This window comes from Mesocricetus auratus, unplaced genomic scaffold (assembly GCF_017639785.1).
Source record: "Mesocricetus auratus isolate SY011 unplaced genomic scaffold, BCM_Maur_2.0 Super-Scaffold_100009, whole genome shotgun sequence".
Taxonomy (NCBI): domain Eukaryota; kingdom Metazoa; phylum Chordata; class Mammalia; order Rodentia; family Cricetidae; genus Mesocricetus; species Mesocricetus auratus.
Window position 1 is genome coordinate 10,169,270 of NW_024429193.1, and position 22,285 is coordinate 10,191,554.

The 22,285-nt window shown below is 39.9% G+C and overlaps 1 protein-coding gene across 4 annotated transcripts in view; it reads left to right on the top strand.

Moving 5' to 3' along the window:
- The window catches only part of Adgrl2 (adhesion G protein-coupled receptor L2), a 616,339-nt gene that overhangs the window by 590,448 nt on the left and 3,606 nt on the right, over window positions 1–22,285 (top strand). For all 4 annotated transcript variants that reach the window (XM_040751610.1, XM_040751611.1, XM_040751609.1 and 1 more), the window contains 13 exons: window positions 1,639–1,764; window positions 2,049–2,254; window positions 3,743–3,916; window positions 4,929–5,138; window positions 5,895–6,115; window positions 7,321–7,387; window positions 13,203–13,294; window positions 14,117–14,161; window positions 14,446–14,472; window positions 15,148–15,316; window positions 17,795–17,923; window positions 18,621–18,717; window positions 20,267–20,395. In XM_040751610.1, coding sequence (XP_040607544.1) covers window positions 1,639–1,764; window positions 2,049–2,254; window positions 3,743–3,916; window positions 4,929–5,138; window positions 5,895–6,115; window positions 7,321–7,387; window positions 13,203–13,294; window positions 14,117–14,161; window positions 14,446–14,472; window positions 15,148–15,316; window positions 17,795–17,923; window positions 18,621–18,717; window positions 20,267–20,395 — 1,692 coding nt within the window. The remainder of the gene's footprint in view (window positions 1–1,638; window positions 1,765–2,048; window positions 2,255–3,742; window positions 3,917–4,928; window positions 5,139–5,894; window positions 6,116–7,320; window positions 7,388–13,202; window positions 13,295–14,116; window positions 14,162–14,445; window positions 14,473–15,147; window positions 15,317–17,794; window positions 17,924–18,620; window positions 18,718–20,266; window positions 20,396–22,285) is intronic.

Genomic DNA, 22,285 nt, shown 5'->3' on the forward strand with positions numbered 1-22,285 from the left:
TAAAACACACCAGTAAGTGTCCCTTTTCTTTAAAGAGTGTTTTCCTCACCCTGGACATTTGAGTAGACAAAGTGATCAGTCTGACAGGAAAACTGCTTGCTCAGGGAGTGCGTCCCTTATTCTTACTGTTTTGTAACGTTTCTTTTTTTCTTCTTCACTGAACAAGTTGAAATGTACTGCTTTTTCTTCCAATAATATGCAGTTTTTAAAATCAGATGAGTTTTGTTAGTGTCCTAATATACTAGCTACGTAGGCTTTTTGGTTTCTTTAGGCTGTTGTATTTAAAGAGCATATTTTACTAAGGATTTTTTCTTCTTTTAATCACTGAGAAGCTTGTGGAATAGTTAGAACATTTTGATATCCTATTTTCTGAAGAGAAAACAAATTTATATTATATTAAGTGTATATTAAACTATGAGTTGATACACTGAGGTCAGAAACCATTGAGGTTTTGAAAGAAGTTTCTTTCAATCAGGTTTAATTTTCCTCAAATGTTTCTATTCTCTGTTGCAGTGTTTACTGGGTGATGTATTTATAAAGTTGATTATCCTGTATCCATTACTTTATTTCTTCTAAAATCAGTAGTCATGTGTAGTCATCAGCCCATTTCTTTAGAAAGTTCATGGCAGCTTTTCTTTTTTATGAACACATTTTTTACACTACAAAGTAAATATAACATAGATGAAATTAGCTCATTCTTACATGTGTGTCTGGAACATTTAAATTTGCATGAACTCGGATTTTGAATTTGCTTTTTCAGATGAATAATTAGTAATTTTAGTACCATTCAGTGTGAGGAGATAATTATATGTGGAGGCCAGCTTTATTGTGTTTCATTGGCTGGGTCTGGTGTAGCCAGGTTGGCTTGGGAGTCTCTGTAGCTGAGGATGACTTTGAACTCATGATTCTTATGTCTGCCGACACTCGCTACTTTGTAGTGCCACTCTGGGCCTTTCTGCTGGGAGTTGTCTCTGGAGAAACACTTCAGTTAGTCGTGTTTCCACCTTGGATCCCTTGCTGCACATACAAAGAGTCTGTTATAAGCAGGGAGGCCATCTACTTAGCAGCTGCTTGATGTTTTCCAACGTGAGTCAATTAGAGCAATGCCCTGTTCCTGCCCTGATGGGGGTCCAAGAGTTTCCCAAGCGCCATTGCAAACTTGCAGTTGAGTGGTTTGATGAGGTCGAATTACTACAAGAATCTCTGAATGTTCGTGTTCTCTTATTCACAGCAAAACAAAACTGAAAAACTAGTCTGAGTGATGAGAGTGCAGGGGTATGACTCTTATGTTTGTGTCAAAAAAAAAAAAAAGGAGTGAAATCCCATCTGTTGACCGTTTCTCATTAATATTCTTTACTGCTCTCACTGTTTGTAGAAACTAGAAACTAGAAAAAAATATAACTGCAAGCTTGACACACACAGTTCTATGAAAGTCTCTAATACCTGGAAATGGATGTATTTGTGGCACTCAGATTTGTGCTCACTTTTCACTAAGGGATGGTCACTTAATGTAAAAAAGCCAAATGAATAAAGTGCTGCAAGTAGAAAAAAGAAGCCTATGGATTCCTTTGATATCCTCTTTTGTTTATCTGTAGTTTAAAGAACTCCTCCCCCCTTTTTTCCCTCTGTGTCATTCAGTTCTGGAAGTTGATGTGCTCAGCACCGAAGGGCAGGTCCAAGACTTTAAATTCCCTCTGGGCATCAAGGGGGCCGGCAGCACCATCCAGCTCTCTGCAAACACTGTCAAACAGAACAGCAGGAATGGTGAGAAGAAACACCCGGCTATGCTTTTCCCTTTCCTCTCTTCCCTTTCCACCTTACGCCCCCCCCCCCGCCCCCACCTTTTTTAAACTGTTGAGTTGAACCGGTTCTACCCTGAAAAATTTGCCCTCAATACAATAAAAATGGCTCAGCACTTGAAATAATGCCTTGCTTAATCAATATCTAAAGATTCCATCTAATTTTCCCATTTTATTCTTGCTTTGGCCACGTGCCTTCTCATCCTGAGTGGTTTGCTGTGAGTACCATACTCTTGCTTCCCTTCCTAGGGTTGGCAAAGCTGGTGTTCATCATTTACCGGAGTCTGGGACAGTTCCTGAGTACTGAGAATGCTACCATAAAGCTGGGTGCGGACTTCATGGGTCGGAACAGCACCATCGCAGTGAACTCCCACGTCATTTCCGTCTCCATCAACAAGGAGTCCAGCCGTGTGTACTTGACAGATCCTGTGCTCTTCACCCTGCCTCACATTGATGTAAGCTAGTGCTTGCTAGTGAAGCCACAGAAGGCTTCAGCGCTCAGAGAATGGAAAGCCGGGCTGACATGCGGAGTAGAGGGGGAAGGAGAGTTAGGCTGGGAGGGTGGGAGGGTGGGTGGAGGGAGAAGACCTTTCGATTTGAATTTTAAATGTTGGACTAGGTCAGAGACACAAGTTTATTTAAGTCTGTGAACATAAAATTAAATGAGCCTGGTTCAGTGATTATTAGAACTTAAGTGTATTCTTAATGAAAGCTAATTCAGTCATCAACAAGAAAATGTAAATGACTCTAATTTGTTTTTTTGGATGAAAATTAACTCTTACCTTAGCAGTAGGATAGCTGAATATTAACTCTTACATCTCTGTTTTGGTATGGCTAATCATTATTTTTTAATTAGTTATGTTGACGCATTTACATACATACATCTGTGCACACACACACATACGCACACATACACGAATGCAGGCACACACGTACACACAAACAATACGTACACAAATTAATCATTTGACTTAACTTTTGTCAGAATTGAGGAGGCCCGCCTTGTCTGTGGAGCCTCACTGCAGAGGCTGATGCTGAAGGGACAGTTCCGTTGGAAGATGGGCTGTTACAGTAGCGTAGCGTGAGTGATTGGCGATCCAAGTGTTCAGGACAGACAGGAATAGGTTGTGTGGTCATAGAGCCTATGTCATATTTCCTTTATTTGATTTGCTCTTAAAAGCCATATGGTGCCAACTGTGTTTCAGATGTATCTGTTGTGTCACTTACAAGTAACCATAAAAAGGACCCAAAATTGAAAATAGGGTTTTTTTTCTTTTTTTCTTTTTTTTTTCAATACATTCCAACCACAGTTTTCCCTCCCTGACTTTCTCTCCTCCCAGCCCCTCCTCCCTGTATCCACTTCTCTATTCCTCTTCGGAAAATATCAGACCTTCTGGGGATATCGGCCAAACAGGGCATGACAAGTTACGAACAGTAAGACTAGGCACAAACCCTCACATCAAGGCTGGGTGAGGGGATGAAAGGGTATTCCCTTGAGCAGGCAAAAGAGTCAGAGACATCCTCATTGCCACTCTTGTGAGTCCCACAAAAACAGAGTTAACAAGATAGTTTTTTTTTTAAAGACACTGGGTCCCTACATGACTTTCTCAGAAAAAAAAATTCACAACCTGAATCTTATCAGAAAAGGGAGAAAAGATTCTAATGTACCCATCAGTAGGTAAAATCATAAGATAGAGATTGTAATTGTGTGAAACGGATCTCTGGTAATTTAGAGTACATGTTAAGAGTGTTTCGGACAATAAAGCCCCCTTTAAGCTAGATGTGTGCCGTGTATAACATAGTCCACAGTTTTGCTGATGAAAAACTTTATAGTCCGAAACATGCAAAGTTTAATCTAAATTACCTTTTACACATATTAGACAATTGCTATTGCCATCTTTGAGTGTAAAATCCTAATTTTATCTTGTCATTTTATTTCCCAGCCTGACAATTATTTCAATGCAAACTGCTCCTTCTGGAACTACTCAGAGCGAACCATGATGGGTTATTGGTCTACCCAGGGCTGCAAGCTGGTTGACACTAATAAAACTCGCACAACGTGCGCCTGCAGCCACCTCACCAATTTCGCTATTCTCATGGCCCACAGGGAAATTTCAGTGAGTATTTGCACTTCTAATTAGTCGCAGGGAAAGACCACAGAGATTCAAAACGGCTTGTGTAATAGTCCATCTTGGGATGCTTATCGTAACTAAAAAGCAAACAAAGTAAGGCAGGTTTCTAACTGTTTCTACCCTGTCCGTGGATGCTCAGAGTCTTGGCCCTTTATCACTTTAAAAACTTGTGCTAAGTTCCCGGCCATCTTTGTCGGGAACTGTTTTTGTTTTTTTCAGAGGCAGCGGAGGGTGTTAAAGACAGAGCAGTGGAGTTCAAGAGCACAACAGAGGCTCCTGGGTGCAGGGTGCTGTTTCTGTACTGAATTGTGGAGCCGCTTTTCACAACGTTGCTTTAGCGGCTGGCCCATTACATAGAACTGCAGACTTTCAGAAATCAGAAAAGCTACTAGAACATGCCTACATAATTCTTCCCCTTGTTAAAGAGAGAGATAGTAGATACTCAGCACATAGTGTGGGGCCAGGGATGTGGCTCGATTGTGGAGTGTTTGCCTAGCCCGAGAGAGCCTCTGGTTTCATCTCTAGACCTGCTCATCCCAAGAAAAGTACAGTACAAAGGTCTTGTGTCCATCAGGCTTGTCGGTGTTGTTTATCTCTTACTGTGTAAGTATGTTGAAATCCAAAGAGCAAAGGGAAGCTTAAAAGTTGGATTATGTCTTAGATGCACAATCATTAAAACAGCAATTATTTTCACCATAATTAGTCTTCATTTCATGTAAATGGTCTGTCTACATTTTTTAAAGGTAATTGTTTCAATAGTTATTTTTAAAGATGTGGCCTCTTGCATCATTTTCTATATAAGATCTCCCTCTTCGTTAAATTGTTTTAAGTAGTGAATCCAACAAGACAGTCTATAACTCCATTACATAGTCAACTCATCTGTCTACGAGCCCCCCACTTGAGCACATGCGTATTCCTCATTAGAGACTTGGGGCGGAAGTTGCTTTCCTCCCTGTAATGTGGGATGCTGACAGACTTCTCGCTTTCTGTTTCCCAGTATAAAGATGGAGTTCACGAGCTGCTGCTTCAAGTCATCACCTGGGTGGGCATCGTTGTCTCCCTCGTCTGCCTGGCCATCTGCATCTTCACCTTCTGTTTCTTCCGAGGCTTACAGAGTGACCGCAATACTATCCACAAGAACCTTTGTATCAACCTTTTTATTGCTGAATTTATTTTTCTAATAGGCATTGATAAGACAAAATATTCGGTAAGCACCTGTTGAGTTGGTGGACCTCAGGTCTGCCATCCGTGAGTGCATGTGTGATGCTGATGTTACTTGTTTGGCCTTGTTGTTTGGTGGTCATCGTGAAGGCTAAATTTTGACAAATTATAAGACAGCTCACTCAGTAATGTTATTGTGAATGTGCTCACTTCATGTATTAGATAGAGCACAAGTGCATTTTTCTGACTTGTTACACAATAGGAGACTGCAGGGAACACCGTAGTAAAAAGTCGGCACTTTCCGAATTCATACGTTGCTTATACAGGTGTTTTGGTTGACACTTAAAGCAATGTATTCGTCATCACAAGGCTGCAGTGTCAGACACAGGGCATAGTTCAATTAGAGTATCTGCCATTAAAGCAAACTTTTAAAACTCTGCTATGGCTACACATAAGGTGTCCGCATAAGGTGGTTCAGCAGCCTTGGGAAGGGCGGTGTTAGAGGACATCATGGGGAGTTTGAGAAGTGCCTGTCCTCCTACTTGATACTTGATGTCATTGGAATAGTCATGTCTTCGTGAGGAAGTCTGTCATACTTGGTGGTGTGTTTTTCAAGCATCGTGCCTTTGATGCGTTACCAGGCCTTTAGTGTGTGTGTGTGTGTGTGTGTGTGTGTGTGTGTAATGTTGATGTCGCGGTCTTTAAACACCACCAGTGAGTCTGCCATTGACTGTTTCACGGTTGAGCGGTGCCAGGTTTGTACCCACGGGTATCTTTCATGTCTTTCTCTTTTCCTTCACAGATCGCGTGCCCTGTATTTGCAGGCCTCTTGCACTTTTTCTTTCTGGCGGCCTTTTCTTGGATGTGCCTAGAAGGTGTACAGCTCTACTTAATGTTAGTTGAAGTGTTCGAGAGCGAATATTCAAGGAAGAAATATTACTATGTCGCGGGGTACTTGTTCCCAGCCACGGTGGTTGGTGTTTCAGCTGCTATTGACTATAAGAGCTATGGGACACAAAAGGTGTAAGTAATCGCAAGTGACCTGAGTGTTATTCAAGTGAATAATTTTTGAAGCCTGCTAGCTGTCAGTGAGGGTCCCTGACAGACTAAAATAACATCTGAAAGCTTTACTAGGGAGAGAGTGGGCATGGCATGCACACATCACAATCAGGTCTTCTGTAATTTTCTGGGTTCAGAGGATTTGTTCTCTGGTGAGGCAGATGCTAAATTATGGACTTTCTTTTTATCACAAAAGATTGACCTGGAACAAATTGAAAAAGTAAATAACTTTTTGCCTTCAGAAAGGTATTAAGTAAAAAGTCTCTGGACTTCATGTGCCTGACTTAAGCCGGTGCCTCCTGGCTGTACTGCCGCTGCCGCTCCTGTACCGTTACGGAGAACCACATTCCAACCCAGATGCTCTGGACCGCGCTTTACGAGGAACATTGAGAGGATTCAAAAAAGTCACTCTCTCTTGTTCATAAGAAAATACAGATATTTGCAGAGTGGCAGAATGAAAACATAGCTCTTCTCTAATGATTTCATTGACCTCCAACTGTTCATTTTTTTTCATCCGATAAAATTAGTAAATAAGATTTATTTATAGTCAAGAAACCCATGACTTTGTAGATGATGAAAAAGAAAAAAGAAAAGAAAATGAGAGAAATTCAATGAGGATATTCTGTATTATATGAAATATGAGCCGCTAGCTAAAATATGTCTTACTGGATATATGCATCATATACTTTAATGCTGCAGAAGTTGTGTGCTTTTCTTTTTCCCCTACTATTTGTCCATTCCAAAATATTTTCTTTAAATACTATTAAGCAATCTAATTCTGAGCAAGGGGAAAGACAAATTTCGAAGATTACATATAGAACTTTAGAATGAGGAAGCAATGTGGAGTATTGTTTTTGATAATTTCTGATGAAGCTGGAGGTCCCAGGGCTTCAGGGCTGGGGTAGGACTCCCAGCTTTTCCTGTGAAAACTTCTATCCATTGCTGTGCCTGAAGTGAGCCCTGCTGAGGGTTGAAGTCAATGAATTGCTTTAACTTTGTTGGCTCAAAGCCAACACAACATTGCTATAACTCTTCTTGCCTACGATTAATGAATTTTCAAAGGCACATGGAGGGATGGTTTCTTGGCTGATTTTCTGTGGTTTTGTTTCTCTGGTTAATGTACAGATCCAGGAAAGCTACTTAATGCATTTGCTCTCTTTCCCAAATAGTTGCTGGCTTCACGTTGATAACTATTTCATATGGAGTTTCATTGGGCCTGTTACCTTCATTATTCTGGTAAGCAGACTTTTCTTTCATGGTCTTTTGAGCTGCTACGGTAACAGTGGTACTCAAACAAAGATATGCCCCTTCACTACTAATTATGCAGGCAGAGGTGTGTAAACATGTCTACTAACAGGACAATATTGTGTAGCATATTTAGAAGGTTATCATTATTGAAAGTCGTACACTGACTATGCCTGAAAAACCACCTCTCTGAAAAATACCCCATGCTATTTCTGAGTCAGTGCGCTGAAACAGCACAATAATAACAATTAGTCAATAAATAAACAAACATATAAGTTAATAACATGCAGAAAACCACTCATCTGCCATTTTAAGAATTGTTGGACTGTTTTAGAAAGGCAAATGAACATTTCTTTATTTTTCTTTTCAGTCTTATATTAATTTGGCATTTTAAGTGTCTGCCCATACCTTAAACTCTTTTAGATCATAAATCTTTATAAAGATTAGATTAATAAAAAGGATACTGGATGAACTTTAAATTCACTAGAAATCAGGATTCCTTTTGAAGACTTAATATACTTTTAATAAATTAGTAAAAAGTATTTTTGAATGAATTCTGTTTAAGTCAACAGTAGTGTAGTAACATTAAGGCATTTTTGATAACCCTTATAGTATCTATATTCTCATTGGAAATGTAATATCAGGAGTTTCTAATTTAAAACCTGAACCAAATTACCGTACAATGCAGATAGAAATGAGTATGGCAAGTTTAAATACTGTCTATGCAAAATTAATGTCTGGACCAAGTTACCATACAATGCATATAGAAATGAGTATGACAAGTTTAAATACTGTCTATACAGAATTAATGTCCTTAAACCCACTAGCTGTTGCTATTTTAAATACCTTATTGCTATTTATTCTTTTGCTAATTTTTTTCCCTAAAGAAAGTTTTCAGGGTGTTTTAATGTTATCTAGTATTTCATAACACTCAGAAAGAAAAGCTCACACAGTTCAGTCAGTAAGGCACTTGCTGTGCAGTCGTGAAGACGTGTAGCCATGGGAGAAAGGAATCCCAGTGTGGTCAGGAGATTCTCTAACCCCAGGAATGGGGAGGCAGTGAGACCCCTGCTACATCCAGGGAGACAGACGCAGGCCAGTGGCTGTCCTTCCTGTTTGGTGTGCAGCCCTCTCTACACACATAAGACAGCGACATTGAGAAGGACACCTAACATCAATCTCATAGAATTAATAAAAAATATTGTTGCTGAACAAAACCCAAAACACCTAAAAATAATGTGGGTATTTTAATTCTTACTACAGAGCTGTATCACAAGAGCTACTTTAATAAAGCTAATTGAGACTTGAGGCGAATGCCTGTGTGAAACACAGTCAGTGTTCCTGAGATGATGGTGTCTCTCATCGTGTGATTTTTTTCACTAGGCCATGTTCCCAGTTCTGTCCCCCTGAGTGTATGTGATCACACCCTCAGTGTATTCTAGAACGAAATGACTAATACCTGCCACGTAGAATTACTGTATCCTCAAAGACATGACTTCCACAGAGCCCCCTAAAACAAAAACATCTGTACCTTGAAATTAAATGCAAAGGCTGCATTAGGGATACGTGGGGCATAAAACTGTCACATGTTTACTCCTGTTGAATAAGAATTTTATCTCTGAAGGTTAGCACTAATACATTAACAAAAATTTTTGTTTGAAAGACAAGTTAATGTGTACTCAGTAAGGAATGGGGAAAGGATATTTTGGTACATCACCCGTTTATAATGAGAGTCCACTATTTATCAGTCTCTGTCCATCCTTTATGCTCTGCCTTCAAACTGAACTATGGAGGGCTCTAGGTCACATTGTTCCCAACCTTAAAAACAAACAAGAAACCAGCAGGTAATAACTGCATACATAGCTCCTTGAGATGCCCTCTCACCATTCCAGCTCAGAATGCAAAGCAGTATCTTGAAATACAGTATCTAACCTAAATTGAGAAATAAGGTTGTACAGCATACGTACGTTAAAAACACATTGACGTAAGTAGATTCTGTACTGATACAAGACATTTAAAACCTAATTCTGAGATGAATCTGAACAATAGAAATTATATTATATACTGTCCCTGTAAGGAATACCCTTATAGCAAAAACACTTCTTGCTATTCCAAGAAAATGCATCTTGAATTATGACTGAGTTGAAACCATTCTGACTTAATAGTATTAAATAGTTACTCCTTTGTAATATATTCTGCGAAGAAAAGTAAGAGGCTGCGGGAGCTAAAACTTCCTATTTAATGCCCTTCTATAGAATGTCTTGCCTACAGGCACTGCAGTTATTATATCCATGAGAAAAGTACCAGTTCGTAATGAGCAGGGGAAACCATTAGTATGCCTGAAATGGTTTAATGAAGGCTTGGATCATGACACGTCAGGAGCTGTTCTTATCATTTGGACAGCTCCATCTGCATCATTAATAATTAATTTAGTTCAGCAAGAGTTCAGCCCACATGCTCACTTAGAAGTCTTCTTCAGAGAACACCTCTCTGGCTGCTCGTCCAGGGGAAATCAGTTTCTGCTTGACTAACGGCAAAGATCCGGAGACACCCGTGCGGCTTTAGACTTGGCGTTTGCCAGGTAGCCAAAGCTCTAGGGAGGACAAAAAGGGTTGGAACATGTGCAGTTCAGCCAGGTTGTTGCAGAGAGCTGCTTCTGGCCTCTGTGCTATCATATCCATGTCAGCCCTGCAAACTGTGGAATGAATTTAAAGCCGCTAAGCCTAGACAGATGTGACTCAGTGAAGCGAGCTGATGATCAGAGAGCAAGCCGTGCTGTCCCCCAATCCCAGGGAACTTTTCCCTTTTGAAAAAAGCTTTTCTATGGTCATGCCTAGCAACGTAGGAGATGCTTCACTCTGTGGTGCCCGTAGATTAGCGAAGGATTGCTTAAATGATCATTCACACAGTTGTGATTCAGTCATTTATTTACTGGGTAGAATTTGGTTTACCCCTCCCCCCCTTCTGGCTCTGCTCCCAACTTTTAGTTGAAGTTCTATGAAGAAATAACTAAGTATCTGTATGGTTAGACTTGTGCCCACCCCACAGGCACATATAAGCCCATAGAACAGAGTAATTCGTGAATGAATCCCCCTCCAAGTAAGTTATCATCCGGTGCATTTAGGCTGCTGCACTGATATACATACCCAACACTGTTCTATTTAATAATCTAAATTTGCTGCTTTATATGAGTCACTAACGTTCGACAATACTTTACGTATATAAGTAGCCTAGCGCTTCTCCTTACCCATTGGTACATAACCTGTTGGCGCATCCCCTTACGTTCAAACTCATTGGTATTTAGTAGTATTTGTGTGGGGATGTGGCGTGTTCTAATCAGACAGGACAAGTGACAGCACCATGGACCGTGTGGTGGAAGTGTGTTCACCCTTCCCGTCTCTCTGTCTGCCTTCCAGTGAGAAGTAGGGGAATGTCTGATTGTCGTGATTGCTTTAGTTTTTCAAAGTGTAGGAGACACTAAGAATGAAATAGGGAAAGTAAAAAGTTAGAGTAAATGAAATCACTTAACTTTGTTAGTTCAAAACAGACAGAGCAGATCTATGATAATGTGGAAGTTCTGGACCACAGATTTTACTGACCCTGCTCTCTTGTGTCTGGGTTTGGGTCCTACTGCCCCATTTTTGCATCATATTTTTCATTTATAATTTCTCAAGGAGTGTATTGTATATATCTATAAGGTAATTATCTTTTGAGTTTTCTTAAAACACTCTAAATTAAGATAGCTGTGGTGCATGTGTCTTTAATCCCAGCACTTGCGAGGAAAAGGCAAACAGATCTCTGTGAGTTCAAGGGCAGTCTGGTCTATATAGCCTAAATAGTGAAATCTAGGCCAGCCAGAGTTACATAGTCAGACCTGTTTCAAAAATTAAGTAAATAAATAAAATGAATGAATATTCTACCTTCAGAGCATTCAAAAGTAGGTGGTTGAAAGATGTTATCTACCTCTGTGAAGAAGGCCATCTCTCCCGAGAGTTGGAGGCCATTCCTTCATTTACCTTGATTTTGGATTGCTGTATTTAGTGTATTGACATACAGAGTGTCTTTCAGAAGCTCCTACCCCAACTAATACAGATGCAGAGAGCCTGGACTCACTGGGGCTCTCTGCCTCCCAACCATCCTTTAATGTGACTACTCATGCATAAAATAGAAAACTGATGACACTGTGGATTTTTGCCTATTTGAAAAGTATTGCAAATATTCTTTACCATGATTCTTTAAAAGGCCATCAGTGTTTACCCCCATTGCCACAGAGAATTCTAATTTCTCAGAGGCAAAGTCTGTGTCTCAGGTCTCCATAGTGTGGTAAACACATTCTTGCATAGCACAGGCCAGTCAATATAATATCTGTTGGGTGAAATGTGTGATGTGGCCCATCTCTGTGTATCAAGGCATGTCTATAAACCAGCTGGAATAATCCCGTAAAAATAAAGCAAGGAATGTTCCTGTGGTTTCATCTTCTGTCTGAGAACTATTCAGAGAAGTTAAGTAAAACAAGTATCTGTTTTGCCCTTAAGTACCTAGCATGAAAAGGTCAACCATCTGTCAATATGTGTAGGTTATACCCATTAACCTCATTTTATCCCTTCAAGGAAGAAATTATACATCTAAGAGAAATAATTAAGTGCATCATACAAAAAACAATACACAGTTTAAAGTACTTGCCTTGTTCCCAAACTTGTTAATAGGGACATCTGGAGAATTTTAATGTGTTGACCTGCATCGTGTTTCATGATTATAAAATCAGAAGGAATAATGAATTCGTGTGGGGTCATTTGCTTGTGTGTCATTGGGACTGGGTGATGATCTCACCAGAATCAGACCACCCTTCCTCATACAATGTGTGCTTCCTGCATCTTCCACAAGGACCAGATTAAGCACCATGAGCAGACGGATTTGCAAATGAAGGAATGAAATGTCATGAGAAGAGTACGGGGTAGTCTATCTTAGCTCTAGATTTAGGGCATAAACAGGGGAGTGCTCCCCTCCAGCTATCAGCCTGGGGCTGGACACTGCGGAATTTACCAGCCCTTGCCTCTCCCCACTTTCTTCTTTGTCTGCCCATCTGACCTCTAGGGAGCCCAGCACTTCCACATCAAGTTCCTGGTTGTCCCTAAAGTCCTCACACAGCTGAATACTCAGGAGGACTCATTCTGTTGGGATTGGCCAAGTTTCTTTGCAGTGTAAACAAGGGAAGACAGGGCGAATGGCTTTTTACATTAGATAGGAAGTGCGCAGACAGTAAAAACGTTACCTTCTTATTAGTTTGAACTGTTTCATGCATTTTATCTAATTGGCTCCTCCCAGTTACCTTAGATGTAGACCATGCAAGCATCATTCCTCTGGTTTAGTTGGGAACCATTCAGAGGTAGGCTGTCAGCCAGGTTTCCTGAAACACAGGAATTCTTTCCCCTCCAGGTTCTTGATGCAAATGTGCTTTTCAGAGTTCTTTTCAGGGTCCTTGTTAGGTGGCTTTCGGGCCTTGGACTACATTTAGCTAAAGAAACTAATTTAGTTTTCTTTTGATTAATTTAATCATTACCACATGATACTGGCTTAATGAGCTTGCAATTCCATGTCAAATGATCTGTTAGATCGATCATAATAGCCAGGGTGTTTTCCACACAGACAGAACCCATCGCTGTATTCATAAATGAAAATTGACTCGCTGTATACAGTGTCCATATGTTGTGGGTACTGAACTGGGCGAACTCATTAACTAAATTTGCAAACTGTATTTTGTTCGTTGTTCATAGCGATCTCACTCTTTCTTTATTCATTAAAACAGCTAAATATTATTTTCCTGGTGATCACGCTGTGCAAAATGGTGAAGCATTCAAACACTTTGAAACCAGATTCTAGCAGGTTGGAAAACATTAAGTAAGTATTTTATATTTGAACTGTTATACTTGACGAGCTCAGTAAAAGATACTCTCCACAGGGAACACAGGCGCCTTTGCCTTCTGGCAGTTATAGAAGGGAATCTGAGTGAAATTTTACTGATCAAGGTTGAATTTCCATTACCATGTTGCGGGCATTGGTCAAATAGTAGATAATTTCTGACTTGATCTAGAGTGGAGAAATTGTTTCTGTGGCTTCACGGAAATTTCAGAGCACTGTAGTGGTTTCATTTGAATTTAAAATGCAGTTCCCAATGATGGTCCTGTTTGCATGGCTGATATGATTATATTAAGTTTGTTTTGTTAAATGACTTTTTGATTTAAGCATTCTGAGCAGTTTCTCCTCCTAATCCTGTTTTCCTAAGAGAACTTACTCTATTACTATTGTTATCTCGAAGATTATCTGTTGTTTTCATGCTAATTAAATAAGTGTTTACTTTATCTCAGCGTTGAATAAAATCTGCAATATTCTATTAGTGAAAATGCTATCTAATTAACCCAAAAATTGATAGCTGTTGATTCATTAAATCAGCTATGGAAGCACTTTTCAGGGTTATTTTTTAAAATGTGAGTCTTACTGTAGAACTCAAGGAGGTGTTTAAGGTTGGATATGCCAGGATTGGGAAACTACTATTTTTGATGTTAAAATGGCAGATTATTTAAGGGTGTTGTCGTTTGGGATTAGATGTCTTAAGTAGGTTAGCACCAGCTTCATTGCATGTTGCATGGTAAGAGAGAGAGCTAATCGCTAGCGTCTCTCTCTTTTCTTCCCTTTCCTCCTCTGTCTTCTCACCTACACCAGTAATTACCGTGTTTGTGATGGCTACTATAATACGGACTTACCTGGGTAAGGCAGAACCCTGCATTGACAAACTTATAGCATGACTTCTATTTTTTGCAAATCCGCCAGTATCATGAATTGCTCTTAATTTTTATAGTTATTTTGGAGTATCTAATTTGCTGTAGCACCCTTAAACTATAATATGCCTTTATTTTTTAATTGCTTGCCTCTGCATTTTGACTTTCTTAATTTTGACTAATTTATAAAATATATAAATGATTTCTTATTACTTTCTATTTTGATTCTGTCTAATAATTTTGTTTCTCTTTTCTGCTTATAATGCTTTCTAGCTATGAAGATAATAAGCCATTTATCAAGTAAGATCATTAGTTAGACATGGAATGCAATGACTCTAAACCCTTCTCATTCTGCCCTGTTTTCTGCGGTTTTTTTCTCCTTAAGCTTTTCATGATGAAATCTCTGCCAGAATATTTTATTATTTTGAAGTTTTTTTTCTCGTGTTGTTTTGTTTTGTTTTGTTTCTTTAACTCATTTCAGCTAGGTTTCTTCATACTCTCATTGTAATTCCGTAGACTCACCTCAGTCTAGTTTATTAGAGTCTCAAGTTTAGGCTCTCCGTGTTTATCTGCCATTTAACCTTTCTGTGTGTGTCACATTATCTAATGTCGTGCGTACACCACAGGAATAAAAATATAGGAGTAAACTAAGTAAGGACTCCCTAATTTCCTTCACTAAAACTCACATGGAAGACAAAGCCACTGGGGATGTTCTCCATCTTGCATTGGACTATAGTTTCGATGCCTGTTCATTCTGGAGCGAGAAAAAGACATACCCGCTGTTGCTGTCCCCACTGGAGGCTGCAGTACTAAATGCTGTTCTTTCTTAATCAGTGGAAGGTTAAAGCCAAAATGCTGTTGAATTTGAGTGAACGTAGAGCAAGTCAACCTCTACTACTGAGTCGTTACTAAATGAGATAAATGTTGCTCCCCTCACTAAACCTGTTAAAAACAAAATCCACTTTATTTTTTCAGGTCTTGGGTGCTTGGCGCGTTTGCCCTTCTGTGTCTCCTGGGCCTAACCTGGTCCTTTGGGTTGCTTTTTGTTAATGAGGAGACTATTGTGATGGCCTATCTCTTCACCACCTTTAATACTTTCCAGGGACTGTTCATTTTCATCTTCCACTGTGCTCTTCAAAAGAAAGTAAGTGGAGGGACACCTGGGTGGGGAGAGCCTTCATCCACTTGGCCTTTGACTTGACAATGGGTCTGGGGATGATTTCTCCTAACAACTGCCTTGTTCCTAAACAGTGTCCTATTATAATTAGCTTTAATACCTGCCTGCAAATGTAAGCACCCATGCAGAATTGCACAACACCAGTCAGTTCCCTTCTGCATCTCAGTTTGAGACAATAGCAGACTCCATACTTATGCCAAGAGCCCCTTCTTTGGTGGAAGGGTTTGTGAAATATTTCTGCATAGTTACAAGCTTAATAAAAAAAAAAACAACTACAAGGTTAAATTCAGTCTTAGCTCACTGATAGGAACACACTCGTACAAAATGAAAATGAATCCAAGGACAAATAACATTAATTTTTAAAGCTCCAGACATGCAAAAAGATTAATATTAATGTTGCCTTGTGAGTGAATTTTGAAAGATCTAAAATAGCTGTCATTTAGTGTTTCGCCTCTGATTATTTTGTCCCCATTTCATGTATGTGGAGTGGAGTCAGCAAAAATAATTTCAAAAATGAAAGTTGAGAATGAAAACCTTGAATCTGTGGCCAGAACCAAGGAAACCACTTAGCTGCCATTTAAGTTTAGGATTTATGTGCCTTTTACAAGGAATCGCTGGTCCCTGCCTGCATGTCTAATGTAGTCTTTGATTCTGTTATTACTAGTTGGTCACTGAATTGAACGGAGAAAGAGAATTGTGAAAGTGAAAACTATTAAGTTTTCAGCCCTGACAAGATGATAGTGTTGTTACTTCCATCGGTTTCGAATAAGCTGTAATTTTGAGATAATGACAGTAGAACATGAAATGGTGACAGATAATGTACAGTCACAGCAATATAGGCATTAGGCAAAACCAGCACCAGAGGATGCTATTTGGATAAAATATCATTTTGATTGCCATTGTCTTGGTTATGCAGCTTTTCAGAGCATCTAATAACTGCTACATGTGTAGAATTTTTCCTAAGGTGTCTTGTGTTTTAATAGCAGTGCACTATGACATTTTAAACATTGTACAGGGGTATCCTAGGTAACCACTGCCATTTCTATGTGTGTCCTGTGTAAGTGAGCCTCCTGTGTAAAGCATATAGTCACATATTGATCACTCCTCTGAGGTCATGTCCCCCAGCATTGACATGAAGCTTAGCCTTAGCAGCAGACGTCTCAAGAGACAGCTTCTTCATGTATCTGTGTGTATTCCTTAACCACGGAGCTCCAATGTATTCTTACATTAGCAACTACATTTTAAAAGCATCACACATCCTACCCTCTGACTATGTTCTACACAGTCTTCCATGTCTCCTAGTTGGAGTTACCATGATAGATTGTTAAGAATATTAACATAAAATGGTTAAGTTGAAAAAAATATAATAGAAGCTTCATTTATAATGCTTGAATGAGCACAGTTGGGCCCAGGAAATGCTTTGAAAGCTCGATGCTGGTCATGTGTCTTCTAATATGTGTCACTTGATAAAACAGAGAAGATGACAACACAAGAACGCTGAGGCTCAGAAGTTTTCTTGTGACACTAATTATCCAATTTTGCAAGGAGTGTCAGTCAGGCCTTTGCAGGCAGCTAACAGAAATAGGGGATGGCAATGGTCTCAAGAATTGCGTAATCTACGGAAAAGAATTATTTTTTTTTGTCTGTAGTTTTTTTGCTTGTCTGTTTTCATTTCAAAGTCTAGCTTTAATCTACAAAAACCATGTTTCTAGTTCTACACCACCCAGCAGCGCCTGCCCATACCACCCCACTCTATACCCTCACTCTTCATGAGGGGCCTAGTTCATGAAGGTTAAGCTAAAATTTCTTTTAGGCTAGTATTTTTGTGTCTACTCGTATACCTCAGCTTCAGGTAACAAAGGGCATTACATAGGTAACTCATTAATGCATAAATGACGCTGTTTGGAATAATGGAGTAAACCAGAACCTCAGACTCCAGGTACCAAAAGTAGACATGGCAGCAAACTGGAAAAATATTCCCTCCTAGGTATCAGCAAATGTTTGCAAGCATTTCTTACTGGGCTTGTTCTCATACCAAAGGTGCCTTGTATGTCTAATCCAGGTATTGAGTACCTCAGGAAGGCTAAGCTTATGAAACATCAGAGATGGATTTCCAAATTGGCATGCACAGCCTAGCATCAATTATGCGAATTATTTTTGTCTAATTATTTTGCCAAGACATAGTTACTAGTAGATAGAAGATAGTAGTAGATAGTAGATAGAAGAAACCTTTACTATATCACTTTGTCTTAATAACTAGAATTTGCAAATAGTAGTAAATCTTACCACCAGCTAGTCTTGCGTTGAACTTGAGTCAAGTTCAGCCTATTTTCTCTCTAGAAGCTTAATTTTTCTCAGTTGTCTTCACTGCTCATTTAACTGGAGAGAACAGGAGAAGCCAGTGTGCACACACTAATCCCCTGGTCTTGGACTTACTCAATCCAGGTACGAAAAGAGTACGGCAAGTGCTTCAGACACTGGTACTGCTGTGGCGGCCTCCCGACCGAGAGCCCCCACAGCTCTGTGAAGGCGTCAACCACCCGTACCAGTGCTCGCTACTCCTCTGGCACACAGGTAAAAACGCTTGACAGCATCTTTAATTAACCTTATTTATAGAAAGCCTGCAGAGACATGCTCTGTTTAGATGCACTAATTGTTTCCTCATGGTAGCGATCAGGTATCGAGTACTCACTTTTCACTCTAGATTTTGATTTCAGTATCTTCTTAAATGTGTACTCAACATACTGTGTAGATGCCAGCATCCTCTTTGAGGAGTATGCTTTAAAGTTTGTCATAATTCACATTCTCGGGTCATCTAGAATAGTGCTTTTAGGAGGCACTCAGCGCATTCTTTGTCTCTACTTTAAACAAGGCAGTAAATTAACATGCGAGAGCGGGAAGATTAAACTCAGGGGTGGTGATCTGTGCCTGTAATCCAGGCCCCAGGGAGACGGAAGCAGAAGGTTCGTGACCATCCCTGGCTGCAGAGCAAGTTGAGGGCAGACTGGGCTACGTGAAACTTGCCTCAAACAATTAACAAACAAACAAACAAACAAACAAACCCGCGCCAAGCGGGCAAGGCTCAAGATTAAATAGCCCTTGATAGGAACAAAGCAATATTGGTGTACTCATCTGTGGACCACCAGCAAAACACTCTTAAGAGGCCCAAACAACAGTCCCGTACTCATGATTTAGCATGGAGCCATGTGTTGCTGGGGCAAGCATGGGGACGTGGACATAATGCACTTTTCTCGATGTTTCCTGCCGACAGAGCCGCATAAGAAGGATGTGGAATGACACCGTGAGGAAGCAGTCTGAGTCTTCTTTTATCTCAGGTGACATCAATAGCACTTCTACCCTTAACCAAGGTCAGTTATGAGGGGAATTGAGTGTACAGCGTACAGTTTGTGCTTTGTGTGAGCCTAGACTAACCATAGAGAAGACGCTGGACTTACCTGTCGAGGGTCTAAATCGCCAGTTAGTAAACTTTTGGGGGTCAACTTTTAACATCATTCATCAAAGTATGTATAGATTTACATTATTTCCATTATCGTGCCCCATAGTAACAGAACGTGGATGGAAAAATTAAATTGTTGGAAACATACCTTGTTAGAGATGGAAAGGTTTCTCTCTGTAGTTTACACCTGTCCTTTATAAGACATCTATGAAAGTTACCTTCCTAAGACTTGGCTAGAATTCGAGTAACTATGATTTGTGGAAAACAGTGCGAGTTTTGCATTGAAATTTCCATAATTGTCATAGAGTTCCCTTGCTTTATATCTTAAGGTAAATAATGAGTAGTAAAATGTTTGTAGTAAATTAAAATGAATGGAAGCATATAAACCAGCTTCCCCCATAGCGTTCCGTGTATTGAGTAGTGCCAACTTACATTTGTTATATGAATCACTTTAGTTTCTAAACGATGAAGGTCAGAAATGAGGGAGCTTAGCAGGATTAAGGCATAAGCATGAAGCCACCAGTACTTAGTATATTCCAGTAAAGGATGAAAAACTTGCGTTATTGTACCAGTCCATGGAAAAAGACTCTTTCAAGTTTTGATTTAGCGGTTTATGACACATACAACTGTCATGACATAGTTCAGCTGTGAAATGAAAAGGGAGTCTGAATGACATCCATACAAGCCTGAGTCTTAACCTCATTTTAGTCCAATCACATTAATGTTGTGAAACCCGATTGCCAAGTAAAGGTTTGTGATTTAGCGGTTAGAGCAAGCGAAGTCCCTGTTTCACGGTTGCCCCGTGGTTACCCTAAATTCTATTGCCATGGTTGTTGCAGACTAGAGTTACTCCAAGACTCACTTCTGAAACCTGGCGAGTGAGACTACAGAGCCAGCATTCTTGACCTGGTCTAATCATTCATTTACACACACCCCCACCCGAGCATGTATGCTTTTCCCTTTAATAAGTGCAGCCTTTTACAGTTTGTGATCTTTCTTACATGTCTGTGGGAGCTGCTTTCCCCCCCTGCTTGTGTGGAAGTCAGTATTAACACAGATGTTTTCATGAGGGACGGTCCCACACCTGTAAGTCTGCAAGGTTGAGAGTCCCTCTGCTGGGCCTTGGGGATTGGGGTTTTTAATATTAAGCAGTAGCATCCGGAAGCATAATGTTGATCGCCATGCCTTTAATTGCCATTTTTGTTTAACAGTGATCTTGTATGAATTAGTAAATGTCATTCTCAGCAGGTGTTTACTTGGGGGACTTAGAAAGCACCTGCGAGTTGAACTTCCCCATTCCCTTTCTCCTTCAAGTCAGTAGTCGAGGTAGAGTCAGGAAAATTTCAGCCGCCTTTCCATTGCCAGCCTGCCCACTGCCCCGATGGGTTAACTAAAACTACTGCAACTGTTAACAATGAAACAAGCGCACTGATGGACTTTTTTCTGTTTCTTTGCTTTAGGAATGACTGGCAATTACCTACTAACAAACCCTCTTCTTCGACCCCACGGCACTAACAACCCCTATAACACATTGCTCGCTGAAACAGTTGTATGTAATGCCCCTTCAGCTCCTGTGTTTAACTCACCAGGTGTGCTTATACTTACGAATAAAACTATCTTTCTTTGCTGCTAAAAAGAGCTCTGATCCGATTTCTAAAATTACTCGTTGCTTATATATTTATTATTCTTACAACTTAAGTTGCTCAGATTAAAAAGTAAGGTATAGACAGTGCCAGGCTTCTAAAACTGCACTATATTATAGTAAGAGTTCAGTCGTGATAGGTCTGCAGTAATTGTCCATGTTTTTAACACAGGTGGCATAAATCTTAATATATTATTACAGGACTGACATCACATGGTCCGAGAGCCCATCTTCAAGATTTATATCATTTAGAGGTATCCTATCTATATAATATATTGTTCAGTTGATTCTAAGTCTTGGTGACAAATTTTGCTTCTGGAATGAACTAACTAAAGATAATTTGGATATCCATGTGTGGAGACCTGCATCCAGCATTCTCAGTAGAATCGAACTATAGTATAGTGCAGCTTTATATAGTTGTCCTTCTCGTAAGGAACTCTGGGGGTGCAAGGGCTATTAAGTCAATCTGTGCCCATGGCTTTTAATTGAGGGAGGGGGAGGACTTCACTAACCTGTCCTGTTTGCTATATTTACTAGCTCATTAAAAGCATTCGATAGTATTTTTTAGCTTTTGGTAAATTTAACATGGTTAAAACTAGCATATAATACCTGTGAATAACAATTTCAATTAAATTAAACGCAGAATCTTGTTCCAGTTTGTCTGTTGTTTTTGTTCTTCTTGCGATTCCTTTTTAACGTAACTGCAGCTTCTCTTTTCATTCTCTTGTTCTCTTACTTTCCTTATGCTCTCCTCTAGCAACCTACAGAGAGACAAGTATGGGAGTCAAACTTAACTTTGCCTATCAAATGTAAATTTTTTCAGCATGATTTTTAACGGGCACAATTAAAACATACCTAGCGGTCATGAAGTAGACTCAGCGGGCAAGTGGTTCACAATTTGCAACTAAAACGTTACCAAATTCCAACAGTGCATCTCTGCATACTGGCTTTCATTAGTCCTAGAGGTCTGTAGCAGATGCTGTCCACACTGAAGTCTGTGCAATGCTGAGATAATTTTCTCTCGAAAGCCTGAAGTACTGTCAGCCAAAATGCTTAATAATTGACTTATCGTTTCTGCATCCCCACAGTAATCTCGCTACAGGCTATGCAAAAAGTCTTCAAGTGAATTACCTGAACATGGGCAGAAAAAGATGCCTCTTCAAAACCAGAGAGGTCTTAAATCTGCAGTATATCATAGAAAATACCTTTTAAATTATACCCAGCATATATTATTTTATACTTAAGAAGCAATGATAAAAAGGAAAGAAAGTGAAAAGATTGAATCTCATTCAGAGGAAACAAATGCTAGCGTCTTCGCCGTGTGACAAATGGAAAGGGCCCAGTGTTCCTAAAGGTGTTCTTGAGCAAGAATGGGGCTCACTAATTTGAGGGATCCTAATCACGTAAACAACAAAGAAAGCCTTATAGATGACAATCACAGCTTCATTTTCTTAGCACACGGAGCGTGATACAAATGGAATCGACAGCTATTTTTCTTCTAATGCATTAATTATTTCAGTCTTCATAAGAGAATGAGTAACAGACGTAAGCTCTCCTCTCCATATTCTCACATGGGCTGATGCTGACTTCTGCACCAGCTGCCAGCTGTCAGTCATGAAGTTTGTACCTTGCAGAGACAGTTTGGCTTTTTGGAGAACCGTGGGTTTTCTAAGGTATCTGCAGCTTTAAGAGTGGAGTGAGCCGTGAAAAGCGAGCGGTCCTCCTCTTTTTTGCGAGAATGAAAGTTTCCCTGAACTCCTCCAAGCCTTGCATACGATGCAGCAGTCTCACAGTGACCGGTTTCATTTCAGAGACATCACGTCATCCTTTCGCTTTT